General features: G+C 45.3%; 1 protein-coding gene across 1 annotated transcript in view; it reads left to right on the forward strand.

The window, feature by feature from the left end:
* The window catches only part of HCN4 (hyperpolarization activated cyclic nucleotide gated potassium channel 4), a 92,720-nt gene that overhangs the window by 20,760 nt on the left and 46,723 nt on the right, over window positions 1-25,237 (forward strand). Inside the window, exon 2 of the mRNA XM_080350900.1 lies at window positions 7,170-7,593. Within this exon, the coding sequence (XP_080207026.1) occupies window positions 7,170-7,593 (424 nt within the window). The remainder of the gene's footprint in view (window positions 1-7,169; window positions 7,594-25,237) is intronic.

The raw sequence follows: 25,237 nt of genomic DNA on the forward strand, positions 1-25,237 counted from the left end.
CTCATTATCCGAGGCCAAGGCAGGCGGCAGCACCGCAGCCTCCGAGAACTGCTCTGTCGCATGCACCGAATGGCATCTGGGGGGACTTGAGTGAAAGCTAGCACTGTAGTGGTTAGAGAGCTCTTGTCCTACCAAGTCACTGAAATCCTATCGTCAGTATCCCTGTTGGAGTAAAAGTTAAATACTCTTATGAGATGGGGTGTCAGCAGCTCTTGTGGAGAAGGTTCTGTATTGTTTTACATGCTTGAACAATAGTTGATGTCGTTTTGGTTCACGACTGGTGCCCTTCAGCGCAAAGATAATAGAAAGCGCTTGGGGTTTTGGAGGCAGAAGAACAGGAAACAGAATTAAGTTGTTCCAAGGAAGTTACAATGTCAGGACTGTCTGCCTTGGCCGATTTGCAAAGCCTGTTCTAAACTGACTAGAGGGAGGTCTGTATCTTGGTAAGTGTAGTTTTGGGGAAGGACAGTCTGTTTCTTGGTGGCTGCTGTAGCAGCTCCCACAGGCAGTGCTGGGCGTCCCAGCTATGGGGGGACATGTCCCCCAAGGTCCCTGCACCTGAGGTCCCTGCATGTGGCCAGAGCCCATGTGAGGCGACGGCTTTGCAATTTCTGCTTTGCTAATACTGTTTATTCAGAGCATCGAGCTGTTTTATAGGTCAGACCAACACGTTCCCTGGGAGATTACCATCGACATAAGGTCTGCTTTACTAGTTCTCAGTTCTTTTGAATTCTCTTGTAAAAATCTCCGTCACGCAAGTCTTCATCTCTTTAAGAAGCCTGACAGTAGAGTGGGTGTATTGTAGGTACTATCAAAGAACTAATAATTTAAGCTAGCTCATATTGGTATAATGTACTGTGTTTTGTAAGTTAAAGAAAGGGCATAATTCATAGTGTACTATGTTATAATTGGGTAAATGCATCAGTGCCTCAAACATGTTGTTTGCAAATTGTCAAGTATTATAGCTGGAATAAAAATTTCACTAAGTAATGTGTATATTTATATTTTTACAATGGAAGAGAAAGGAAATTTCCCCTTTGCTGCTACTGATCAGATTACAGTGTATAGCAAGACTGGAAACCTCTTCTGAAACTAGGCAACCATATTTTCTGGATAGTAGTTCTGCCTCCGGATAAGTTACTCAAATTTGTAGTATCTCATAGTCTGTCTATTTGTAATATAGGCTGCTAATGCCTTCTTACTTTAATATGTTGGGATGTAATTAATGTATGAACATTACTTTAAAAAATGCAAGGTGTTGATTATTGTTTAATAACATCGTGTTAGATTTAAAAATTGACGATAGAAAAGCAATAAGAAGCTAACATGCTACCTTACTTGGACTGCAAATGCCGGTTTAAACTATTACATGAGCAATAGCTTTCATAATTTTCCACTCAACAAAATCCATGTAAATATATTTCAAGATAATAATATGAGCATACGTGTTAAACTGGAAACATTGTATGGAATTCTGCACTGTTCAGAGGGGATTAGGTGAGCAGTTCTGTAGACTGGAGATAATCTAAGCGAAAGGCTAAATCCAGACTTCAGAAGATATCTTGCTTCAAGTAAAACTGACAGTTGAATTCAATTAAAATTTTGTCAAAGACAACACATGAGTTTTAGGAGTACTGAGACCCATGGATGCTGGTAATCTGAGTGGATCAGCCCTGGTATATCTCTTTATTTTCTCCGTATTTGCACAGCAGCAGTGGGCAGTGAAGCGGAGTTGGGTGCAGCCCATGTTCTGTACCAGCCAAGGACAATCGAAATAGGAGGCCAGGGGATTGGAGAGGAGGCTGGGACACAGCACAGCTTTTCCTTTTGCTTTTCCTCCTGCTGCCATAATGCATGGTTAATTATCAGCACTCTCAGGGGGTTTATTCAGGATGGCAGAGGACACATATTATTTGCATAGGTTGGTCAGAAGGAATTAAAACTGTTTGTCTTCTTCTTTAGCTAGGTCCCTCTAATCATTTCCCATTATACAGCACACAGAATATTTTGGTAAGTCATTTGACTTTTTTTTTTTTTGGTGGATATTCATTTCAAAGAGGTTTTCAAGTGCACAGGTATTTGAATATCTCACTATAAATAAATGAATTCTTCTAGCAAGCGAATTCTTGGACTCGGTAGCTGGTTAAGTGTCCTTTAGTGCGTTTAGGAGCAGTGAATCACCATGTTCCTCCTATTACCTCTATGAATAATGCAAAGTTTGTAACTCTCCGGTAGAAATACGCCTACTCATATCTGGGAGAAGTAATGCTTCCAAAGGCAGGGAAGGATCCTTGCTTCTCTCTCTCTCTCCTCTGTGTTCAGTTACCTATGGGAACGGCTGCGTTCTGGAGTAAACTTTGCTCCAGCCACACTGACATCCACTAATGCTCCTTACAAAAGATGATTTCTATTTCTAGCCTAACTAGCAGTCCTGGGAATTAAAGTGCGACCTCTTTCCCGTCAGGATAGTTGCTGGAGAGTGTGGTAGCATCTCATTCAATGTGCAATGCAGAGAGGGGGAAAGGAGCTGCCACTTGGGGAAAAAAGGGCAGATTTTCAGCAGCTCTTCAAAAGAATAACGCAGCAATTCCTGGCCATGCCAGTCAGAGGCTGGAGCTGTCATTTGTCACTCAGTAGGTGGCACTCTGTTTCTGGAGTCAGCGCTGAGCCAATGCTGCCCGGGCTTCTAGAGCAATTGGATTTGTCTTTGGGCTTGGTTTTAGCAAGATACATTCATTAAAGGTCTGTTCTACTAAGGTTAGGAAGGTTGGTCACGGTGTCTGAGCTGAATTCCGTTGCTGGTGAAAATGCCCTGGCTCGCTGGCATTTTCTGTTAGATGCATTTTTATTTTTGCTTCCTTTGTGTGCACTTTGAGGCAGCGCCTCAGTTCAACCTGGAGTTGGCTGCCTTTCAGCAGAAGCTGGAAACATCCAAAAAGCTTTGCTAATTTAGAGATTGCTAGAGTCTATTTTCTTTTGACAGTGCAAACACTACAGAGCAGGAACAGAAGTTAAGGCCACGAATGTGCCTCGCTTGGGAAGGCTCTGAACACCAGACCGACATAGAGATGCTCGGCTGACCTCGACAGTTCACAATCTGCTCTCCAGTTGGTCACTCTCCTTCCTGAGCTCATGCACTGTAATTGATTACACTGCATAGCTTTGAAAAATCAAGATTTATTTAATTAAAAAAATGACATCCGAAAGCAATATTCCTAGCCTCCTGTTACATCATGCACTCAACAGAGCGGAAAGATGATCTGACTCTGATCAGAAACCACAGACTAATACCTACAAAGTGTACATACTATCAAATCAACTGAGTGACACCAACTACACTTAAAGAGCATATATTCTTGAAATGCCTTTGCCACGCTAATTCTCAGATGCATTCTGTTACAACTAAATAATATATTAAGAACTAAAAGATGAGAGGTAGCGGTGCATGTTAAAATGTGATTTTCAGATCTAAGAAGCGTGCGCAGAGTAGGATGTTGTATAAAACACAGGTATGTTTGAACAAGACATCTGGTTTATATAGTACTGGCTGTTCCCTGTGCTGTGAGCTGTTCAGTCGCACTGAGTCAACTGTAATAAAACAATACATTCCTATTTATTAATTTTTTATGTAGGCTTTCGAAAGCAGGAAGAGAAGTGAGAAGAAGCCAGGATATCGGAGGAAGCTGTCTATGAGATGCATCTCTATTAAACACTTTTTTTCAAGCCATATAAACAGCTTCAGATCTGGTTAGACTCAAGAACCAAATTCAGGTCCTAACCCTTATTTAGCCTCAGACTTCTGTGGACAAATCCCATTCTCTTAATTTTGCCATGTGGCTTCTCTATCTGCAAGACAGGGATAATAACTCTATCTGCCTCTCATGGATGCCGCAGAGCCAATTTCATCACTGTCAGCTCCGTGGAATCCCTGGGTGAAAGGAACAACAGAAATACAGAAAACATGGGTTATTAATAGCTGGTTCTTGCCCTTACATACATCACATGCACCGTTAGTCATTCTGGCCAATAATTTACAGGGAGTGAAAAGATGTTCCTCAGTGTAAATACAAAAATGACACACGGATGATATTAGACCCGTGAGCATCTATTCTGTCTCAGTCCAATGATGCCACCCTGAGCAGATCATACTTCCTGTGTGGGTAAAATTAAAATCTGTAGGAGCTGTGGGGAATCTTAACTGTAATTTTCTGTGCTGGAATGAGCCTGCAGACCAAATTCTTAGTGGTTTTCAGCTTTTTCTGTCTCCTTCGTAGGGTCCAAAGGTTATTGCCTCCCTGACACACTGGATACCCTTTTATTAGCAGGGGTGCACTGGATACAAAAGTTTGCCTTCTGTGTTTTGTAAGTGATGGCTTTAAAGGTCAGAACTGAGGGGAGCCTGTGACAATAATCTTGAGTCACTAGTACACCCTTGAGGAGAACTGTGGTTTAAGAAACACATGGCAATGAATTTTAGCACTTCATCTTTGCTTGCCCACATTGTAAACCATGATTCCGTGTGGACAATTTAGCAGGAATAGCAGACTGGGACTGAAGAGCCTGTGTGAATTTGAAGATCTTTTAAGTGGAATAGCAAGAAATGCTGTAAATCAGGACAGCTGACTCTGGTATGAGCAGGCTTGACTAGAAGAGACTGGGGTAGGAGAGGTGCAGGCAGAAAGTGTTTTACTGGGGTTGTGTGTGTGGAAAACATCTGACTTAAACTACAAACCAGCCTAGCCACTGTTGTCATTGTCGCCACTTCCCACTAAGTACTGAAATCACCAGCCAGTGTAGAAATAAGTGGCAGAAAAACCCCAAGATCTCTGAAGAAAGCCGCTTACCTTTACATCTCTGCATGTCTGGCCATGTCCGCCTCATGCCGTTAATTTGAAACTTGGGAAAAATAATTTTCTGTGTGCATATCTCCTTCTGTATCTCCCCAAGGAAAATTAAAGATGGCTGGGAGGTTATTTATTTTCAGTAATAATATACACGCTGCTTCCAGACTTCCTGCTATTGTGTGATTATCTAGATTAATTGACTAGGAAAGCTGCAGCATCATCTCAGGCCCTTAATAAGGAAGACCGCAACATGGATTTATACGGTATTAATGCACATTACTGCGTGACACAGCCTTGCTCTTAGAACATATGGACAAATCTCATTGCTGAGTGTCTTCCAGCACCAACTATACTTTTATTCTAAGTGAAGGATTGCTTGCTACCTTGCCTGCGGGGGCATGGCACCTTGAGAGCAAGAAAGAGATGGTTGATGACATTTTTTAGAAACCTCGTTAGCGGGTAACTTTGTTCATACTAAAGCCAGTTTCCATCAGGCTCTGCTGAATGTTTCTGAGAATTGCTGGCGTGCTGCTGGTTTGTGACCCTCTGTACATGTGTAATAGCTGGAATCTTAAATATGCTTTTAGGTGCTTTAAAGTGTTACGTTCTTAACAGGGAGAGAGCATCTATCCAGAGAAGGCTTTCAAGGCATATTCTGCCCTTTTTGTTTTCCTGCTGAGAGTTTAACAAGTGAGCGTAGTTGCCTCACTCTACTGATGCCGTTTTGCAGCAGCTCAGCCTGGTCCAGGGCGCAGGCTTAAGATGAACAACTATTACCAAACTAGATTGTGAGGATCTTTGAGGCAAATCTGTTTCTCTTAAAACATTTTCAATGATTTGGAACATAATCTGTCAGTTAAAGAAGCAGCATGTGCATATCCTTTTCCAGCAGACCCAACAGTTTTGTTTGTACCTCATTGTAAATCCAAGGTCAGTGTTGACTTTATTGAGACGATTGGTTTAAAGGAAGGCACAATTCTCTCTTGTGTTAACTTGCTCTCACCTTTTTTATGGTCTAGAGTTATTAAGCTTATTTGGTACTCAAGGGTTATTTGGTACTCAAGGGTATTGTAGGCTTATTAGGCCTACTTGGCACTCAAGAGATCAACAATGATAATAATAAAAACACCATGCTAATTTGTGTGACTGACTGGAACAGCCACAGCAGCTTTCTGAATGTTGTGTCCTCAGGTTTAAGCAGCCAAACCTGATAATCAGTTTGCTCTGTGTACTTGGCTCATTTGCTGTGACATCTTCATACAAGTTATTTATGATACCTCACAATATTGCAGGAGCTGCCCTGTAGTGTACAGTGTAGAGCTGATGAAATCTTGGCAAAGTGAAACCACAGTACATTGGTGTGTGAAACTTTTGGAGGGGATGGGAGCACCATTGACTCTGTGGGGCAATGAGGCTTCTTTCTCCTTTCCTCAACAAAGACTGAGACCCAGAAAAAAAATTGTAGTCCTTACTCTAGGTGAACTGAGGCACCATAATGTGACTGTGTATCTTTTACACTAAAACCCAGGGAAAATCTTTAAAAAATCCCCAACAAATTAATAAGGAACTGAATTCAGTCTATGTGTGTCTTCAAAATCAAAAATGAATGTTGTAAGGCCCACTGAATAACATGGACTTGTCACTAAAGTGAAGATAAGCTTCTTGGAGAGTGTGCTTCATGGAACAATAGTTAAATGTTGTCATTGCTTACTTTAGAAATGAAATAGATATTTCCAGGCACATGACTCCAAGCTTTATCGATCATTTCTGTACCACACAGGAGTCTATAGAGTGTGGACTAACCTCCTCAAGTCCAGGCTCAGTGTAAGCTTGGCTCCGCAAGAAATCTAAACTGAACACTGTAGGTCACAGCATGGTCTCCAGTTCCATCCTGATCCCAATGCTATCAGTGCTAGCAAATTCTAAGGAAGGAGCAGGCAGCAGGAGCAAGCCTGATGATTTTGACCGCAAATGGCTTTATTGGCCTACAAACTTTGAGACCTTCCAAATACTTGTTCTCTGTCCTTCCACCTAACAGGCACTGTGGTAATTGCAGAATGTCAGTCTCTTGGGTGGCTCTGAAGTCCCTGTCAAAGTTTTCAAGTGGCCATGTCCAGCCATGTACCCAATTCCATCAGAAGATGGGTGTTCCTTTGATATTAAGTACCTCATTAGCAGCTGGTGCACTCTGAGTACATCAGAAGGACAAGCAGAGCGTAGGGAATGAATGACAATAGAGATGTATAAAGCACATTAGTGCTGTTGACCTGGGCACCCTGATCTCCCACTCTGTAGCTCATCTCACATGTCTGTCTTGCTGTCCAGGTTTTACTGGGATTTGACCATGCTGCTCCTGATGGTAGGGAACCTGATCATCATCCCTGTGGGCATCACTTTCTTCAAGGACGAAAACACCACGCCATGGATTGTCTTCAATGTGGTTTCGGACACATTCTTCCTCATCGACCTTGTCCTCAACTTCCGAACAGGCATTGTGGTGGAGGACAACACCGAAATCATCCTAGACCCGCAGAGGATCAAGATGAAGTACCTGAAGAGCTGGTTTGTGGTGGATTTTATCTCCTCCATCCCCGTGGACTATATCTTCCTGATTGTTGAGACCCGCATTGATTCGGAGGTGTACAAGACAGCCCGGGCGCTGCGCATCGTGCGCTTCACGAAGATCCTCAGCCTCCTGCGACTGCTGCGGCTCTCCCGGCTCATCCGCTATATTCACCAGTGGGAGGAGGTGAGCACAGCCTGTGATGCACTTGCATCCTAAATCTTTTCTCCACTTATGCCGCTATTACACAAAAGTGCTTTCTTTGAATGCCCATTCTCCTACTTCATCCCAGTGTGAACGCTAAAGAATTGTGTCTTGAGTCTAATGCTTTGCTTTTAGCAGGTTCCCGAGAGGGCCTTCAGCATATTGTTACATAGTCGCTTGAGGCTGTACTATCTGCTTCACGATCATAATACGTATAATTTGTGGAGATGATGCGTGGGCTGGAATGAAAGTAAGCAGAGCTGCCTGGGAGGGGAGCAGTTAGCCAGACACCGGGGTCTTGTCCTCTCAGAACCCCAAAATGTCCAAGAACAGCTGGTCTAGAGACAGACCATTTTCAGAACCTGTGGCATTTGTTTACCCAAGCATCATCTTCTTTTACATGCTTATCTCTTGAATAAATGGCTTGGTGATGTATTTATAACTTTCTTGCTTTCTAAATTCTCCAACACTGTGTTAAGGGGAAAAGGAAAGAAGAAAAAAATCTCTGCAGACAAATAGCGTCTGTTTAAAGACATAAAGGTCTGGTGAAAAGCAAGAGGAACTCCTGTGCTGTTTCCAGGGGAGTTCCAATACTCAGAGTGAGTTGTCAGGTCTAACGTGAGCAAAGCCACAACCTTACAAGTAGCTTGACGATTAGTTATTTTTTCCTGTCTTCGTGCTCCCCAAAGCAGAGAGGAAGCTCCCTGCAGCTTTCTCCACATGGCAGGAGCATATTTTCAGGACAAGGAAAGCTGGTCAAGGCAATTTCGTCTTCCTCCCTGTACTTTCTCCCCTGCTTTGGAGCAGAGCCTGATGCAGAGCATGATCTAATGCAGAGTGTGCTCCTGGGAACGTGAAGGGAAAGCAGCCATGCAAGTCATGGCTAGATTGCACCCAGCTGTCGGAACGCTAATTCATGATAGAGCTGAAGCGTTTCCTCCTCCCGGCATCACAGACTCAGAGGGAGAGCACTGGTGCATACTTTACAAATTTCAGGCTTCATCTTTGTGGCGTTATAATTTGCGAATGCTTCACTTAGAGCAGAGCATGATGCCTTGCTGAAGTTTGGGATGACATTGTGCAAGGTGCTCTATGGATGTATAGGGAGAGATGGCTACAGCCCTGAAGAATTCACTATGAGGTTAATTTGCTTCATAACACGACAGGCAGGAAGTGCATAGAGAGATGGAGATAAATAAAGCAAAAGTGTCTTTCTCAGTGTGACTCAGTAAGTCAGAGACTGAGCAGAGCAATGAAATATCTCCACGTCCGTTGTCCTCTAATCTGGGCACGCTCGGGAAAGGCGAGTTGGTGGCTTAGGCTGGTGTTCAAGTAGCTCCTTCATACAGATTTACATGTAGCCCCAGCAGCGCAGAGCTCCGTGCTTGCTTGTCTCTGCTCCGTGACTTACTTTCCATAAGGTGGCTGAAAAGGATTTAAGTATATTTGCTGTTGAGTGTACTGAACTTGTTTTAAAAAATAATGAAGTCAAAGCAAATCAGCACCCTTTTCCCGCCTCGCTTTGCATACTGTTTCACTGAGCAGCCATTTCCAGTTTCAGTGCTCTAACACGAATCGGTGGGGTATTTTTCCCTTTTGCTGCCTGTCATGGGTACCAGGGGACAGCACAGCCGGGCACTCTCTGGATCTCCCGAAGAACAGAGTCCCTGAAGTGATGCAGTGCTGCAAGTGGAAGAGACAGATGGTGTTGGATTGCAGTTTGACACTGCAATGCAGACGCTGTTATGCATTGCAGAGCCCAGCAGAGCAAACATGATAGTCGTTTTTTCAAACAGGGCTTAACCCAAGCAGCAGTTTCCCAGAGAGAGTATGATGCTGGGAGGTTTTCCACCTTCTCAAATGGGGGAGGGATGCAGAGAGAAGGGTCGATCCTTGTCGTTGGTGCAGTCAGTGCACACCACAAAGCAATGAGGAGATGGGGGAGAGAAGTGCTGCTTCATCTTTGTCTGGAAGTAAATGGTTGTGCTCACTGGAACCACACTGACAGTTCTTTTTTCCTCTTTGAAGTGCCTGCAGATGATCCATCTCTGGAAGTTCACGTTCATCTTTCCTAACTGCACCAATCAGCAGTGGTGATCTAGAAGTGTTAGTTCCTGTAGGATGGAGCAGTGTTGCACTAGACTTACTCTGGGTTTACAAAAGGGCTAGAGAACTGTTGGGAGAGAGGATTGCTGAAAACTTCGAGTCTCCTTTGCTCCCCACACTATCCCACCCTATGCCTCATATGCTTGGTAGTTTCCTTCTCTCATAGGCTCTTTGCAGATAAACTGATGCCGTGGGAAACTTAGCTCCTTCCTTATGACTAGTGCTGAGACTATGCGTCCTGTACAAGGAGTAGAAGGGGATTGAGTACACAGAGAGATGTTAATCTCCTCCCTCTGCCTCCTAGGTGAACATTACGTCTGTGCTTTAGTGTAACTCTGAGTGAGTACAGGGATAAGTGGCTACTTCCCGAGTTCACCCTGAGCCTCTCCGTTTCTTCCCCTGCAATTGTCCATGCTCTGCATGAATTTATCACTCACCCTGCAGTGAGGAGAGCAGCCTTCTCCGAGGCTGCAATGCTGTAAAGCAGCCAGCCACTCATCCGTTCCACATCAACGCTACTCGTGAGGCTGTGGGCTCAAGAGCAAGTGGTTTGAAGTGCCTGCACCGTTGTGGCTCAGCAGCAGGATGGTCTGACATCCTCCCCAGCTCTGAAACAAGAGCTCTGGGCGCTACAGCTGGGCAAACACCCTAAAGAAAAAAAAAAAAAGAAAGAAAGAAAAACAGTCTAATGTTCTCCTGTTCACTGGAGTACGAAAATAAGCTTAATTCCAAATGTAACAGTTTCATTTGCATTATCCATTTTGCATGAGTGGTCCAACGAATGAATTTACCAGTAGGGCAGAATATAAATAGAGTCTTTTTGAAGTGTCTGCTGTATCTACCCTGCAGTAGGAAGCTCGATTGCAATGTAGGAAGGCACACTCGCGCTGGCTTGAGCCAACCTTGCCTGAATATCGTATGGTAAACTTCAGAGTGCGGTAGTTAGCCAGTCCGTAAGCAGAGACCCAAGAGGGCTGGCGTGGTCTGTGGCTGGAGCTGCGCTGCCTGGTTTGCAATGAACTTGCGCACCCTGGTCACACCGTGGTCATACCCGTGGAAGCTCTCGTCATCTCGGCCTTCGAACCACCCCAGCAGCTCTTCAGGGTGTCTGGGCCGGTCTGTGGTTCTTGACCGTGTGAACGCAGAGGCACGTTGTCGCTCACGGAGCCAGAGAATTGGGTCTTCTCTGAGGAACTCGTCAAACAAAAGCAGACTCTGAACATTAACACACTACAAACCTCAGCAAAGGTCACCCAGCAGCAAGAGCAAAAGCAGAATAATACCATGTAATCCGTATACTCAATCAAAATGAACCAATGCAGTTCAGGTTGTGAGTGTTAGACAAAAAAAACTCTTCAGGTTTTCACAGGCAAAAATGATTGCATTTTTTTTTTCTTAAGATTGATTTGCTGAGCTTTCACTATTTTCTGCACAGCATCTCCCCCTGTGTTTGGTGCCAGGACGCAGTAACTTACATTTAAGATCAAACTATTTTGACTTATGAACAAGAAACATTTATTGGCACAACAGTGAAATCCTACTCCTATAAACTGGTTTTGAAATAGCGCATACGCTAAGATAAAATATTTTTATTTCAGGATCTATATAAGGGCTCGTGATGGGAAGGAAAGGAACTAACTGGGTTTGATACATAGCACAATGATAACATTATCAGGAGAGGATTTTTTCAGATTTTTGTCAGAAAAAATATAGTTTTCAATTTTTGCAACTGAAACCTGAAGAAAAGGTGATTTTCAAACTATTACATCAATGAAAACTTTCCCGAATGCTGTCCTTTTCTTCCCCTGACTTTCCATATTACACAGAAGTTGTAGAACTGAGGGAATGCATCTTCTCAGGTCCGTTGCTGGGCTCAGATTACATCACCTGAAGGATGACTTCACTTTTAAGCAGATTCAGAGATATTCAGAGCATTGATTCAAAGGCTACAAGACCCATGTGGAAGGACTAGGAGAGAACTTCCAAAGACTGTGAGAATATGGCTCCCAATTGATTTTCTATTGGATTTGAACAGCTAATTCCCTCATTTTTTTCTGACCCATTTGTAGCCTTCCTTAAATTAAATTAAAATAACGTGGCTAGCGGCCTGGGGGATGTAATGTTAGGCCAAATCCATAACTAGATCCTGAGAGGGGAGGAGCTCGGCAAAATGATTATTCTCAAGCAGCACAGCAAGGTCCCATTCCATAAGCAGTTCAAAATAGCTTAGCAGATTTTTTATCGATATGATCTGCAATTCTGTCATGTTAAATAGCGAGGCAGACCCACGAGAGTAACTCATTAAAACCTCTGGCCACCCTTGAGTAAAATCAGGCTCAACAAACACTGGTAATGTGGCAGGGAGGGGGAGAATGGGCTGAGTTTCTTCCTAAATTTGCATTACCTCATTTCTGAAGGCAGCATTATCAAGCTTCTGTCTTTAATGTCATTACTGGAGCTTATTAGAACCGTCATGCAAGTTACAGTAATTTTCGTTCTCACTGCACAAAGTGACCCAAAGCTCGAGCATCTTTTCCTTGTAGGGAAAATCCCAGCTACACTGAAATCAATGGCAAAAAACTCTCGTTCATGTATGAGAAGGTCGTTGGAGGTTTCACCACAGCCTTTTTCGTTGAACAGTTTTCACTTGTGCAGCGTAATATCCTTTCAGAGGGAGGATAGCCAACAGAAGGAAACAGATGTTTTCCATTCCTGTACAGATGTTGCGTTTTCCCTCAGTTGCCCACAGGCAAGTGATCCATCCCCTGCCCTGTGCCATATTATCTTTCAGAAGAAAGAAACCTGAGAAAGTTTTCTGGTAGAATTTCTCTTTAACAGGAAGTTCTAGTGCTACAATGCAAATGAAGTTTCCCACCTGGGCAATGGGAATACAGTTTCAAAGAGAATACCATAAAAAATGGGTTATAATGAATTATAAGGAGCCAGGCAAATATTTGAATAGCTGCGCAGCTACGGGGGTTGCCATAAAAAGGAAAAAGCCTTTCATTTTTTTACAGTCACCTTCTGGCAGTGCTTAATGTGTCTTCTGTCACCAGGATGGTATGATAGGGGGAATCGGTGGCTTGAGGGCTTGGGATTAGGGCATGGAGCCATTTGTCTCTAGGTCAGTAGTTCAGATCCAGCATGTAGCAACTGAAAGGCATTTGCTCTCTCGTGGATGCTTTTTCTCTAATCTGTTGTGCGTAGACAGGTGGCTGTGTGACAAAATCAGCTGGGGGACTGGCCTTGGTGAGCCTCAGGCTCCCCATAGCTGCAGCAAGGGGGTTAAATTCCCCCCACATCTGGACTGAAAGGCCCACTGACCAGGGTGTAAGGCATGTTATTAATAATAAGGGATCTTGCCTGTGCTCATCCTCTGGTTCTCTGTATCACAAAGGCCGTCAGTCTGGGGTTTTCTAAAGCTTTTGAAAAGAGTTGGGCTGCTCTCCTGATGATGTCTAATCGCTGTGATAGCTGGTCGCTGCTCCAGCCTTTTGCTTTTCTCTTCCCTCAGACTCCTCTAGCCTGCTCCTTACGTGTCCCTTCACTGGACGTGGTGGTGGGTTTGCCTTTTGGGGAGCTCACGTCTCTGTATTTCTCTGCCAGCACCAGCTGCCTGCAGCTCTGTGCCCATATCTTGCCAGCCGCTTGTCATTTTTCTTCAGGCCATTGTTTTTGGAGGGGGATTTCTGGCAGGCTTTATTATTGCTGTGGTGATACAATAACAGAGGGTCCTCAAAGGAGAAATGTGTGAGGATTCCTCCTGCAATCAGTGTTCTTTTCTGAGATGCAATATCACGGAGGCTACACACTCTTGTGGTGGGGCGTGCTCCAGCGATATATGGGCCCCAGGCCCACAGCGTATCGACACAGCCTGCCGTGTTGCTGCCATATAGGTGACATACAAGGTGTTGTGACCTATATGAAGTATGTTCGAACAGAAAGAGGGGTCTTGACGACCCTGTGCTCTGACTGCAAAGCTTAAGGAAAAGATAGTGGTGACGTTAGGGACAGCCAATAGAGCTTTTGAAGCCATTCCATGGGAGATCCTGTTACCATTTGGGTTGCTGATCCAACGCCAAGTCTGGTTTTTGTCTTTTAGCAGTATGGGAAGCATGTTCTGCCAAACTCACTCTGTACTTTAAGGCCAGTGTCTCCAAGGCACAGTGGCAAGTGGTAGCAAATTAATTGCTCCTCTTGTTGAAGCTTCTTCCAGGAAGGCACTATTGATTGCATTCATATCTAGTGAAAAACCTTAATGAGGTAGCTGAAGAGAACAGCATTTCCTCAGCTCATTTTTTATATGTAGCAAGACAGGGTTGGAAAGGAACGTGCCAAATCCGTGAGTTGTGTGAATGAAGCATGAGCTTGGCCCAAATAGGACCATGGAAAAAAAAAATTCAACTTGGTTAGTGGGGAAGGAAGAAAAGGGGATTTTTGAGTGTTAGAAAGAGGATGGCAGTGTGGTGTTGCTTTTTGCCGAGAGACTGAAGTCGGTTACTTCGTCTCCCACAGAGCATCCTCCTGTGCTCTGAGCCAGTGCTTGGGCAAGCGCCAGGTGGGGACCCGAACAGCTGCTCGTGCTGGAGCTGGAGTGGAAGGGACAGCAAAGCTCTGCCAGCGGGAGAAGAAAAATACCCCACTCACTGCCATAATTAAGGGCTTGGATTCTGGAAAAGAATCTGTATCTGAACAACTCTTTAGATATGTGTGTGGTTTCTTCTGTCTGGATTGCTTTGCTTGTCTTCCCCCTCGAAGCTGCTGGGCCCTCTGAGGCACCACCGGACACCAGAGGAATCCACGGCAGCGGGTACCTACCCGGTCCATTTTATTCTAGTAGGTGGATGGGGATGGTGGGTCAGAACAATCAGTTATCAGTACACCTCCCTGTCTGCAGACACAAAACCATGTGGCAAGTGCTGTTGTGTTGTGGAGCTCAAGGCAGAGCAGAAACCTGAATCCCTCTCCCAGACAAAGCCCAGTAGGATGGCATGCAGTGTTCAGACCTCAGGCTCCAGCACCACCACTAGATAATTCTGTGAGTTGAAGAATTCGTATGCTTTGCAGTGCAAACAAGGTAGCTGAATGGAAGCGCTTGCCTTTCCAAGGTTCTGTGCACGGAGGAAGGGGAAAAGGGCGTTGTGAGCCATGCAGAAGGGCAGGACGGGGCTGCACGAGGGCTCGGCAGGCTGGAATGGCCTGGCCCTGCTGAGACAGACTGGGGAAAGAAGGATGGAAGGAAAGTTCCTCTGCAGGGCAGCAAAACCCAAGGCCAGGCTTTGGCTCTGAGCAGTTCTCACTTCCACTCCGGAGAAAAAGTTGCCAGGCACAGTGCAAGACTCTCTGCAGCACACCATGTGTGGGCAACCGGAGCTGGAAAGCCCAGCCCTGAGAACATGTTTGCTTTTCACCCTCTTTTCTTCTTGCAAGAAATATGCTGATGTAATGCAAACCAGCCTTACTTTCTCTACTAGTTTGTACTGAAAGGAAGAAGTTGTCTTTCTGGGGAAGGACAAACTTCACTCCTGAGCAAGGCACAGGGAGGTGCGAAGGTTTAGTGGGCAAGAGCCTTATTGATGAAGTTATTTTCTGAGCACTGCTGTGAAAAGAGCTGTTTCGAAGACAGTTTCAGGACATGCAATTATCCAGTTTGCCAGCTTAATGCATTCAACTTAACCTCATTTTTATGAAGCAGAAATCAATGTGGTAACTTTTTCACAGCTGAGAGATGACATTTTATTCTTGCTTTTCTCATAAGGATGCATATTTTTAAGCTTCCTCTTCTACTTTAACTCCTCCCTCTCCCAGTTCTGATTAAACAGGAATACCCCAGGGACTAGAGGAACGGGTGAGACAATTTCCACATTCACAGAGTCACATTAGAATGGAAAATATTTCTGAAATATCTTTGCAATAGATGGCAAAAATTTCCTTATTACTTTCTTGGAAAAGGACTTGGAAGTACATCTGTGACCTTAGTACATGAATTTTTTTTATTCATTTCATTCAGCATGACTTCACCAGGAACAATTCCAAAGTGGTGTTGATGGTGCTGATCTTCACCCCAGTTTTTTGTTCCAAGGAACGCCTGTCCCCTTCTTCTCTTTTCTTCCAGCGTCTGTTACCTTCTCTACTCCCACATGGCAATAGATATTCTGGTAACTAGTCCTCCCTTGTGTCTTCTCCCCTCCGTATGCAAGAAGTCCTGCAGAACAGCAGCTGCTACCTGTGAGCTGGATAATGCCTGGCCAGAAGTTCCTCAACAAGAATGTGCCATAAAATTGAAGAAAGTAGGGTAATTGCCATGCTTTTCATTAATATGCCCACTCTCCTTTCCCTGGCACTTCTGAAGTGAGTTGCACCGCACGTACAGTATTTTAGTCTAGTGACACATGCAAATTCCTTGCAGACTAAAGATAAACTTCAGAACAAAAATCTTCAGCCCAAGCTCACTGTGCTGCCACCTTACCCGCTGTGGTTCTCTTATGTTCAAGAAAGTAAAAGTGCTTTACTTTTTTGATGCTTTCAGATAAATCTGAGTTATACTTCCCCCATTGCCCAATCAGTGCCCAGTGACTGGATTTTTTTAATCACAGAAGCTGAGAAAAACATTTCTTTGTGGCCCCTTGTTTGGAGCTTTTCCTCATGGACTGATGGCACATTGGTCCCGCAGCGCAGAGCAGCCCAAGGCTCTGGAGTAAGTCCCAGCGTGACTCAGCAGCGCTGCCAGGGACGCGCGCTGGGTGTACGGACGGAAAGGGGAATGAAGACTCTGCTCTTTGGCTTTTTAATCTAAGGAGGAAATTATTTTCCCTGACAATGTAAAATGGCAATGGTTGCCCTATGTACCTTGGCATGGCCGTGTAGCAGGCAGTTCCCTGCTGAGCTGCTGGTGATTTTATCTTTGCCGTTTGCTCATCCAGTATTTATGAGGGAGAAGCCAGAAATCGGGGAGAGCCCAGTCTTCGGAAATGTTCTGCTTTTGTGACAGCTGGAAAAAGAAAGTAAGAGTTGTGATCTGAAAACAGAAACACCAGAATTATTCCTCTGGCTTCCTTCTGGGTTTAGGATAAGCCACATGCCTGGAGTACCACAATGTTCTTTTCCATACAACAAAGATAATAATGTAGTCACCTCACAGATCTTAAACAGCTGCAGTTCATTCACGCTTCTGAGGTGCCATTGGGTCTGGGATCTGCTCTGACATAGACCCTGAGCAATCCCACATAAACATCTACTTCTCTGCTCAGCACTCTCCAGGGCCAGGGAACACAGTTCTACTCTTCTGTAGAAACAGAGCCCTAAACCAAAGTGGGACATATATATCTTTATCTTCTCATTCTGTGATGTATCTAATTCCTCTCCTGTGACCTGCTGACTTGGGGTCACTGAGGTAGATGAGCACAGCAGAGGATGGTGTCACGTTAGGTCTGCCCTTGCCCAGGATCACGTTAGGTCTGGCTCAGCCATCGCGTGGTGGAGCCCGTGGAGGGTGAACTCTGCAGAACCTCTCTGTGCGCTGGCAGTGACAAGCAATCAAACAAGCAGCAACAGCGCTTCCTTGTAAACACTGGGAAGAAACAGTGAGGATAATGTCCCTTAAAGCAGCTGACAGGCCTGCTCTTCCTCAAGTCCCTAGAGGGGGTGGAGAGCAGTTAAGATGCAGCAGCTGTGTTTGTGTGTTTTTTCATTTATATACTTTTTTTTTTTTCACCCAGCAAACTGCCGGGTGTTAATTCCTCTTGATTTGCTCTGTCTCGCTGCAGCCCAGTTTGGAAAGGCTGTCCCTCAAATAGGGTTGATTAAATTCCTCTCCAGTATGCATGGCCCAAACATCCTCTAATTCCACTTTATCCCACAGTGCACCTGGCTTTTCTGATGCTACTAAGAATTAAGCTGAAATTGTGTAGTTAATTAAACAAACTAGGTGCAGCCAAAGTCCAGAGACTTCTGTCAGGGCCCAGCAGTGATCGCCAATGAAAGATTGTGAACATAGAAGGAGCTTTTGGTCATCTTCTCATCACCACCACCCAAAACTAGTCCTGTCTACTGGGCCCAGCTCTAACTGATTTGTGTACGTAGCAGAGTGTCCCTAGGGGAGATGAGACACATCGATGTGACCATGGCACTGAGAAAGCTCTTCTCTTTCGGTGCTAGAAGGATGCAACATCCCCCTAAATTCACCACACTTACAAGTCTTCCTGAAGTTGTTACAGCACATCCCAGAGCCCAGACAAGCCTGGCCTGTGCCAGAGCCTCCTCGCTCCTCTGCACTCGAGCACTTGCCCAAAGCTGATCCCGCCAGGATGCACAGGCATCTTACCAACCACCTTTTTCCGCTGCTAAATCACCTCTGGCTTGTAGGTATGAGGAAGGACAGATAAGAACTCTTCCCTTTAGCTCTCTTCCCTCCAAATACATAACTTGTATTTTGTTTTGAACATAAGGCAGACCCAGTCCAACTCTGGAATGCAAAAGGAATCAGGAGGAAGGCCAGCAGAGTGGGAGGAAAGCGGAATGCAGAGGGTTTCTGAGATATGAGATGGTAGCAATGAGAGATAGGGAAGGCTCACTGCATCATCTGGTCTGTGTGGCACAGAATTGTCTGTTCCATCTTCAAGGGCTGTTGTCAGATAAGTTTTAAATGTGTCAGGTAGCAATACCTTGTCACTTTTTCTGAGACGTTCATCTTGTAGCGTTGTCTTGTATACTGTGAAGGGGATTGATTACTTTCAATGCTGTAGATTGCTGTGCTTAGCCAGGGTCTCACTGTGCTTTTGGCCCCAGAGCATAAGTGGGCCAGAGAGTGGAGAGGTGTGTTTTGCGTTGCCAGGGGGAAGAGATTGACTTTTGCAGCACGCAACGCCAAAGGAGAGCTCTCCTATCCACAATGAGAGAGAGGGGGAAGCATGCAGCAGTGAGCAGATTGCAGCTCCGTCCTGCTTTGCTGCCTTCCGTGAGTGTGTGGGGGTACAGTGCAGCAATGCTTCGGGGGAACCTAAGGAACGACCCAGGCAATAATGTTGCTAGCGATGAGATGCAAGCACACAATCCTGCTGCTTCTCATATACAGGTTTTCACCCCTCTCCTTGCCCTCTTCAAGGTCATTTTAGTAGCTGGCAGGGAAGGAAGAATGCAACCCATTTTAGGAAGATGGAAAAACCCTTTGGTTTCTATCCTGGCTCGCTGTGAGTGCTGGGAATGCAGATGATGAGGTCTGGAGCCAGGCTGGAACATGTTCCTCTGGCCTTTCTCCTTTCCCTCCTCCCCCCTTCCTGAGGCACAGCGTGCTGCAAGCTCCTACAGGAGATGGTTCCTTTAAAAGCAACCTTATCGCAAAGCACTCTCCCCTTATCTACAGCCTTCAGCTGTGGACGTGCTGCACAGAGTGCTGACTGGGGACCTGCAGCAGCTGGCAGCAGCTTTCCATCTACCACTGCAAAGGGAAGCTCTCCCAGCCTGTCTGCAGCAGTGCACCCGCTAAACCAGCCGTGCACTCTCATGAGAAAGCCATCCCTCCTGCTTTTAAAGGTTCATCAGCATTGCACAAAAATGCAGACGTATCTCTGCTGACTTTGCTCAAGTCTGGATATCAATAGCACCACGGAGGGGGGACCTTACCGGTCAGAGCAGGATCATAACCCCATCAAATACCCGTGGGCCTTGGTGAGATTTGCGCAGCCCCGGGGAGGCTTGGACTGCTCCAGCTTCCCTGCTCTTTGTATTCTAGCAAACCTCTGCAAGTGCAGTGCGGCAAGCTCCTGAGGGTGAAAGCATGGACTGCTCTGCCCTTTCCTTGCCTGATAAACGTCGCCCCAGCCTGAGCAATTGCCGGCAACAGGATGGGCTGCTCATTTCAGCCTTTCCTTCCTACCTCTGCAGCATCTGGCCAGACAGAGGGGAAGCAGCCTCAGAGCCCAGCGTTTGACCCCGATCAGCTAATGGGGTGAGAGAAGGGACAAGAGCCAGTGCTACAATCAGTCATTTGAGTGAAGCAGTGCCTGTTTTGATTAGCTAGCAATTTTTCTGGTCATTTAGAGGAAAGTTCTCTCCTTCCTAGGGAAGACATGAACTGTAGGACACCACCCCAGAACTATTTTGGAAGGGGGGAGAAACTATTTTGTGGAGAGATCTTTCAAACAGATGAGGAGGGGGAGTATATGGAGTATATTTCCGCAGTGATTGACGTGGAACCACCAAGCTTAAAAGGACAGAGCATATTTAATTCCAGACACGGCATTTCCTCAGCATGAGGGCTGGGCATCAGCACTGCACACAGTGACTTCTCGCTCCCATCACTTGTGTGCAGCTGATCCAGAGCTGACCCTGTCTGACAGCTAACAAGCGGCTCCTCGCCTCTGAGCCTGGCACTTCAGTGCACCGTGGGTTGCTTTTTGGAGCCGGGTAGGTGGGAAGGTTGCACCAATGCACCGACTTAATTGATAGCTGGCACAGAAAAGGGGACGCGCTGATGGATGGGAGGCAGCTGCCAGCTCCAGATGCCAGCAGTGGCATCAGAAAAGTGACAGGAGAAGGGGCCAGGAAGCAAGCTGGGGTGGGAGTGGGGAAACAAGCCTGGGACATAACCATGTGAGGGGGATTAGTGCATAACTCTGTTAAAAGCCAAGGAAATGTGGCAGACCAGGTGGCTGGCTGGGAGGCTGGACTGTGAGGGCAGCCGAGTGCTCCAAGTCCTTGGTCTGGAGCCTCCTGGGAGCAGCACGGCAAGCTGTGCGCTTTTCTGCTGACTGCCGGGAAGACTGGAAGCCAGGTGGGAAGAACTGAGCTCCCGCAGTCGGTAAATACAGGAGAGCACTGTTGGCCGGTTCACAGGCTGACCAGGGAGAGAGACGCTTGATTCCTGGAGCGGTGGCAGCAGGAGGTCATCTGTGGTCATCAGTTCTGCTGGAAGCATCCTTTCATCTTACGTACAAATATATATTTGTGTGTATGAGGCTGACAACTTAGCAAAGCCCAGCTGGCTTGCTGGAGGGTGATGGGACATACTGGCCAGACGCTTGTCTTTGTCGCTGGCCTGGTCTTCCCTTTATGTCTTTTGCGACAGAAGGATGTGCCAGGTCACCTTGGGTGTCCTGAGTCATAGTGAGGATACGCTGGGCTGGGCAGACACAGGTGCTAGTGCAGATGCTCGCAGAAACCTCCTGTACTCCAGAGCAGCCCTCATTTCTGATGCCCTAAGTGATGAGTCTTCCTACCTTTCCTTTAGCAGCTGCTCAAGGAGCCTTACAATCAGGATTTTCCCCTGATGTTCCATTTAGGGTTTTCCCTAATTGCATCCCAGTACATTCTACTCCATGCCTTTCATCCCTGATGATCCTCAACACTTGCCTTCTCACCTCCCTCTTGACATCTGGCAGATCTGAAGGAGAGACAATTGCCAAATTCCTTCTCATTAGTCTTGTCAAAAGTGTTTGCACCCTCCACGATATTTAATTTACAGATGGGAGATGGATCCCTAATAAAATCCTGATGTTCAGATTATTTCTTGTCTCTTACATAGCTCAGATTCAAACACCGATCATTTGTTAAAACTTTAGACACCAGTCTAATTCTTCCAGAGATCGAGGTGGCTGGGATTTTAGGGAGATCCAAACTAATAACTAGGATATCAGACATCTCTTCCCAACTCTCTTCCATTTTCAGTCTCCCTGCTGGGGGCTGCGATATATTTGATCCCTCAGATTATTTTGTTTACTGCTCTTCAGAGTGCCCACACCCATCTGTGTGCTTCAGAGCCACTTCTCCTGAGGAAGTCACTGGTTCGTAGGTGGTCACGAAGAGAAACTTCAGTGCGGTTCCCATGTCTCACCAGCTGCCCACCATGTGCACAGAATTCTGAAATATGATGGTGCTATGAACCCAGAAGATGATATTTTGGTGAAAGGATGCAAAATCTTTCATCTTGTGAGATTTCAACTGTATCAGACATGGAACTGGGAAATCAGATCCCACGGTTTTGAATTCATGCTGAGCCCTAAACTAGTGGACCGGGCTCATATCTGGGTTCTCCTGTTCAGGCTTTGGAATCTGAAGAGGTTCAAGTTTGGTGCCCTGTGTTTGCTTCACCCTGTGCTCTGTTGTCATTTTCAAGCATCCCACCACCCCTTCTCACACTGCCGGGATGGCAGCCGCCTGAGAAGGGTCAAGTTTGCCAGACGGTGGGTTTCCAAACAGCATTTCTTACCGTGTGTTGCTCAAGCAGAGCTCCCTGTCTGCATCTTAACTCCCTGTTCACTTAGTGGAGGGGAAAGCACCGTGAATACAAAGAAGGAAGCCAATAGTATTTAAAGCAGAGAATCATGTAGTCCCAGCACTGAAGCTTTCTGAAATGAGTATTTTCACATTGGCTAGGAAGAATGTCCCTGCTGCCCTGCTTGTTCTCCTTGCCTGATCCCATATGTTGCAGCTGCTCCTGGCATCTCCATCCTCTGCCTGACTTGTGTCCTGATTCACATTTCTTGCTCTGCCAAGGCTTTCTGGGGTCAGGGATCCGGCTTCATTTATAATCACCACTGACACTTAATAATAATTCTGCCTTAGGTTAGAAGTGCTCATGGAAAAGACACTCATTACAGTAAATGCAAACCACTGAAGCGCTGTACCAGTCCTTTCTCTGTCCCTTCTTACAGCGTGGCTTGCTCTCTAGGGCAGAAATCTAGCCCTGTGTTATAGTTTTACCGCTCTATTAGTACTTGTTTTTTGGGGGGAAAGCCAATGTCAGCCTTTCTTGATTCTGGGTTGATACTTTGAGCAGGTGCTACAGCCCCAGCCACTGCAAGGGATGGAAGAGCGTGTGGCGCAGGGCTGGCTCCACATACCTGTCACTTGCTTGGAGTCCATTCCTTACCTTCTGGTGTAAATATAGCCTCTATGTACTTATTCTGTAGCCTTTGTAGACATAGCGCGTGTAGAAATAGCTCTTGTGAAGCCCAGCCAGTCACAGAGGTAAAGCAGATTCTACCCTAGACTTAATTTCTCCGAATAAATATTCCGAGGTATTGACAAGGCAGGCTGTGCTGCAGCAGCGACCTGCTAGGGGACTGAAAAGAATGATCAGTGCTGTCATTTCCATGTGCTTCATTTCCACTGCTAATTTTTCAGTGCTGCTACTGTCATTTCTTCTGGCTATTTCTTCTTACACTGATGGGGGCAAATTTTCCTACCGCTGGACCAGGGGCTTTCACAGCAATGAGGTGTCGTTAAGTCAGACATGGCAGCAGAAGCTCAGGAATGATCCACACTGCAGAGGGCAAGGCAGGAGAGGACATATGAGCAGGTTATGAAGTGAATTCTCAGAGGACTCGGTTTCTTTTAAAGCTGAACAAGAAGCCGAGCAGAGTAAGGCTGAACTGGTAAAGCAGCTCCATTTCTGTTTCATCATATAGCTTCTTTATAGAAGCTGCTTCTGTATAGCTTCTTACTGGCTGGTTCTCTGCTTGGAGGGGATAGAAAAGCAGAATGGGGATTGACAGTGCACAGGGTGGAGACAAGCATTAAAAAATAATATAAATGACCATCATAGCATAACTGAGGATAAAAATATCCCAATTTGAATTACTTGGGCTACTTCTGCACTGTAGGAGTAAAGTGGATTCAGAGAAAACTGATGAGAATGATTGAGAACCTGGAATAAATGAAAAGTTTGAAATTCTTTCCTCTAAGGCGAAGAGAAAAAGCCTGTAAAGTAATAAGTGAACTAGAAAAAAGATGAGGGCTGTATATATTTTTCCTGCTGTATTCAGGAAAGAAATGGAGCAGTCAATGAAATTGAAAAGGCAGCAAATTCCAAATGCATTCAGGGGAAGGTTCTTTCAGACAGCGTGTACTCAGACATCAGAGCTGCTTCCACAGACAGCACAATTCAAGGGCAGGTTGGATGTTTGTGTGAGCTATAAGTATGTCCAGAGTTATAAGGTAGACAAGAGCTTTGGAAGGTTAAAAACCACTCCTGCTTCCAAGTTTAAATCAATCTCTCACTATTACACATTCAGGTGAAGTCTTCTGAGGAGCTGGGTTAGCATCCCTCTGCCTGATGGGAGGTTCTTAGGCCTTTTTCTGAATTAACTGATCCTGGTTGCTGCCAAAGAGAGTTTTCTGGAGCAGTTGGGCCCACATCTGATGTGGTTTGACCTTGTTCAGTTGTGGTTTCAACTGAAGCGGGTGAAATTATTCAGTTCACTGGTGTGAAGGAGGCCAAGAGAGGAGTGAATCCAGAGAGAGTGGTGGGTCCCATTCCCATCAGGATAGTAGGAAAAGTTGAATAGATATAGCAGCAAAGCCATTTCAGAAGGAAAATAACCAAAATTGGGCCAGAGCAAGTAGCCTTGTTTAAATAATTCTATCATGCATTATTCTTTTTGGGAGAGAAACACCAACAAAATACTTTCTGATCGCGTGATGCAGCAAGACGAAAAGGTTTAGTTAGGATTTGGTTAATATTTGTGTGAGCATCTTGCAATGCCTTGGCAGTGTCTGGGTCCATTCCGGCACTGACAGACGAGTATTTGGTATGAAATGCCTCTTCCTTTTCAGGGGAAAAAGGATAAAAACCTGGCTGTGGAGAGTGGGGCCTTTTAAAAGCACTTCCTAATATCTTTTGCCTTTTGGGGGCCTGGTTGCTGTGGGTTTATTGCAAATTGAGGGTGTCAAAGTTGTGAAGATTGATTTCAAGACCAGCAAAGCCCCATACTGTGAATACGAAGAGGGACTCCCCTTTGCGTTTTCAACTTGGTGACGTGTCTCTGAGGCACAGGGGGGACAGCAGCACTTTTGTATAACACCCTTGTATTTTACTTGAATGTACAACATCCCTGTCAAACTATTATTATTACTATTATTATTATAATATAATGTTATACCCCTAAAAGAACTGTGCAAATCTCTTTCTTGCTGGCTCCAGCTCTGGGGATTTTTTACTTGATAACTGTCGTCAGGCAGCATTTCCTGTTGGATTTCTAATTAAAATGGCAGCCTTTGGGGACTATATTCCTGCCCAGCTTAAATTAATGGAGGTTTAAGAACATTTTAGGTAGAGTTTAAATACTGCTTTTCAACATCTGTGTTCTGACTTTCTATAATCAACCAGAAGTGTCTATATACAACCACAGCAGGAATTAACCTGTCATACTTCTCATAAATATCATCTGTGCTGCCTGTTGGTTAAAAAACAGCTTTCCCTGCCCCAGATTCTTAAAGCAAATAAAAAATGCACCCAGCTTCTCTTCCTCTAATTTCTCTGTGCCTCCTCATCTGCTGCTCTGTGAAGGTTATTGGAGGGTACAGGTTTTCTGAGGTATATTACTCAGAGAGTTATTTTCACTGCGCTTTTCTTTTAAGGATGTCTTCTCTAAGGTGCTTCTCTAACTGAAAAGGTTATATTGCTATTATTATTCTAAAAGAGTAGGAGGACGCTTGTCTCTCCTCTTACTTGTCTTGGGCCGGATGTGACATGTATGACATACTCTATGGAAATAAATTTGTATCCGTCTGCAATGAAATT

This window comes from Nesoenas mayeri, assembly GCF_963082525.1.
Source record: "Nesoenas mayeri genome assembly, chromosome: 11".
NCBI classification, from domain to species: domain Eukaryota; kingdom Metazoa; phylum Chordata; class Aves; order Columbiformes; family Columbidae; genus Nesoenas; species Nesoenas mayeri.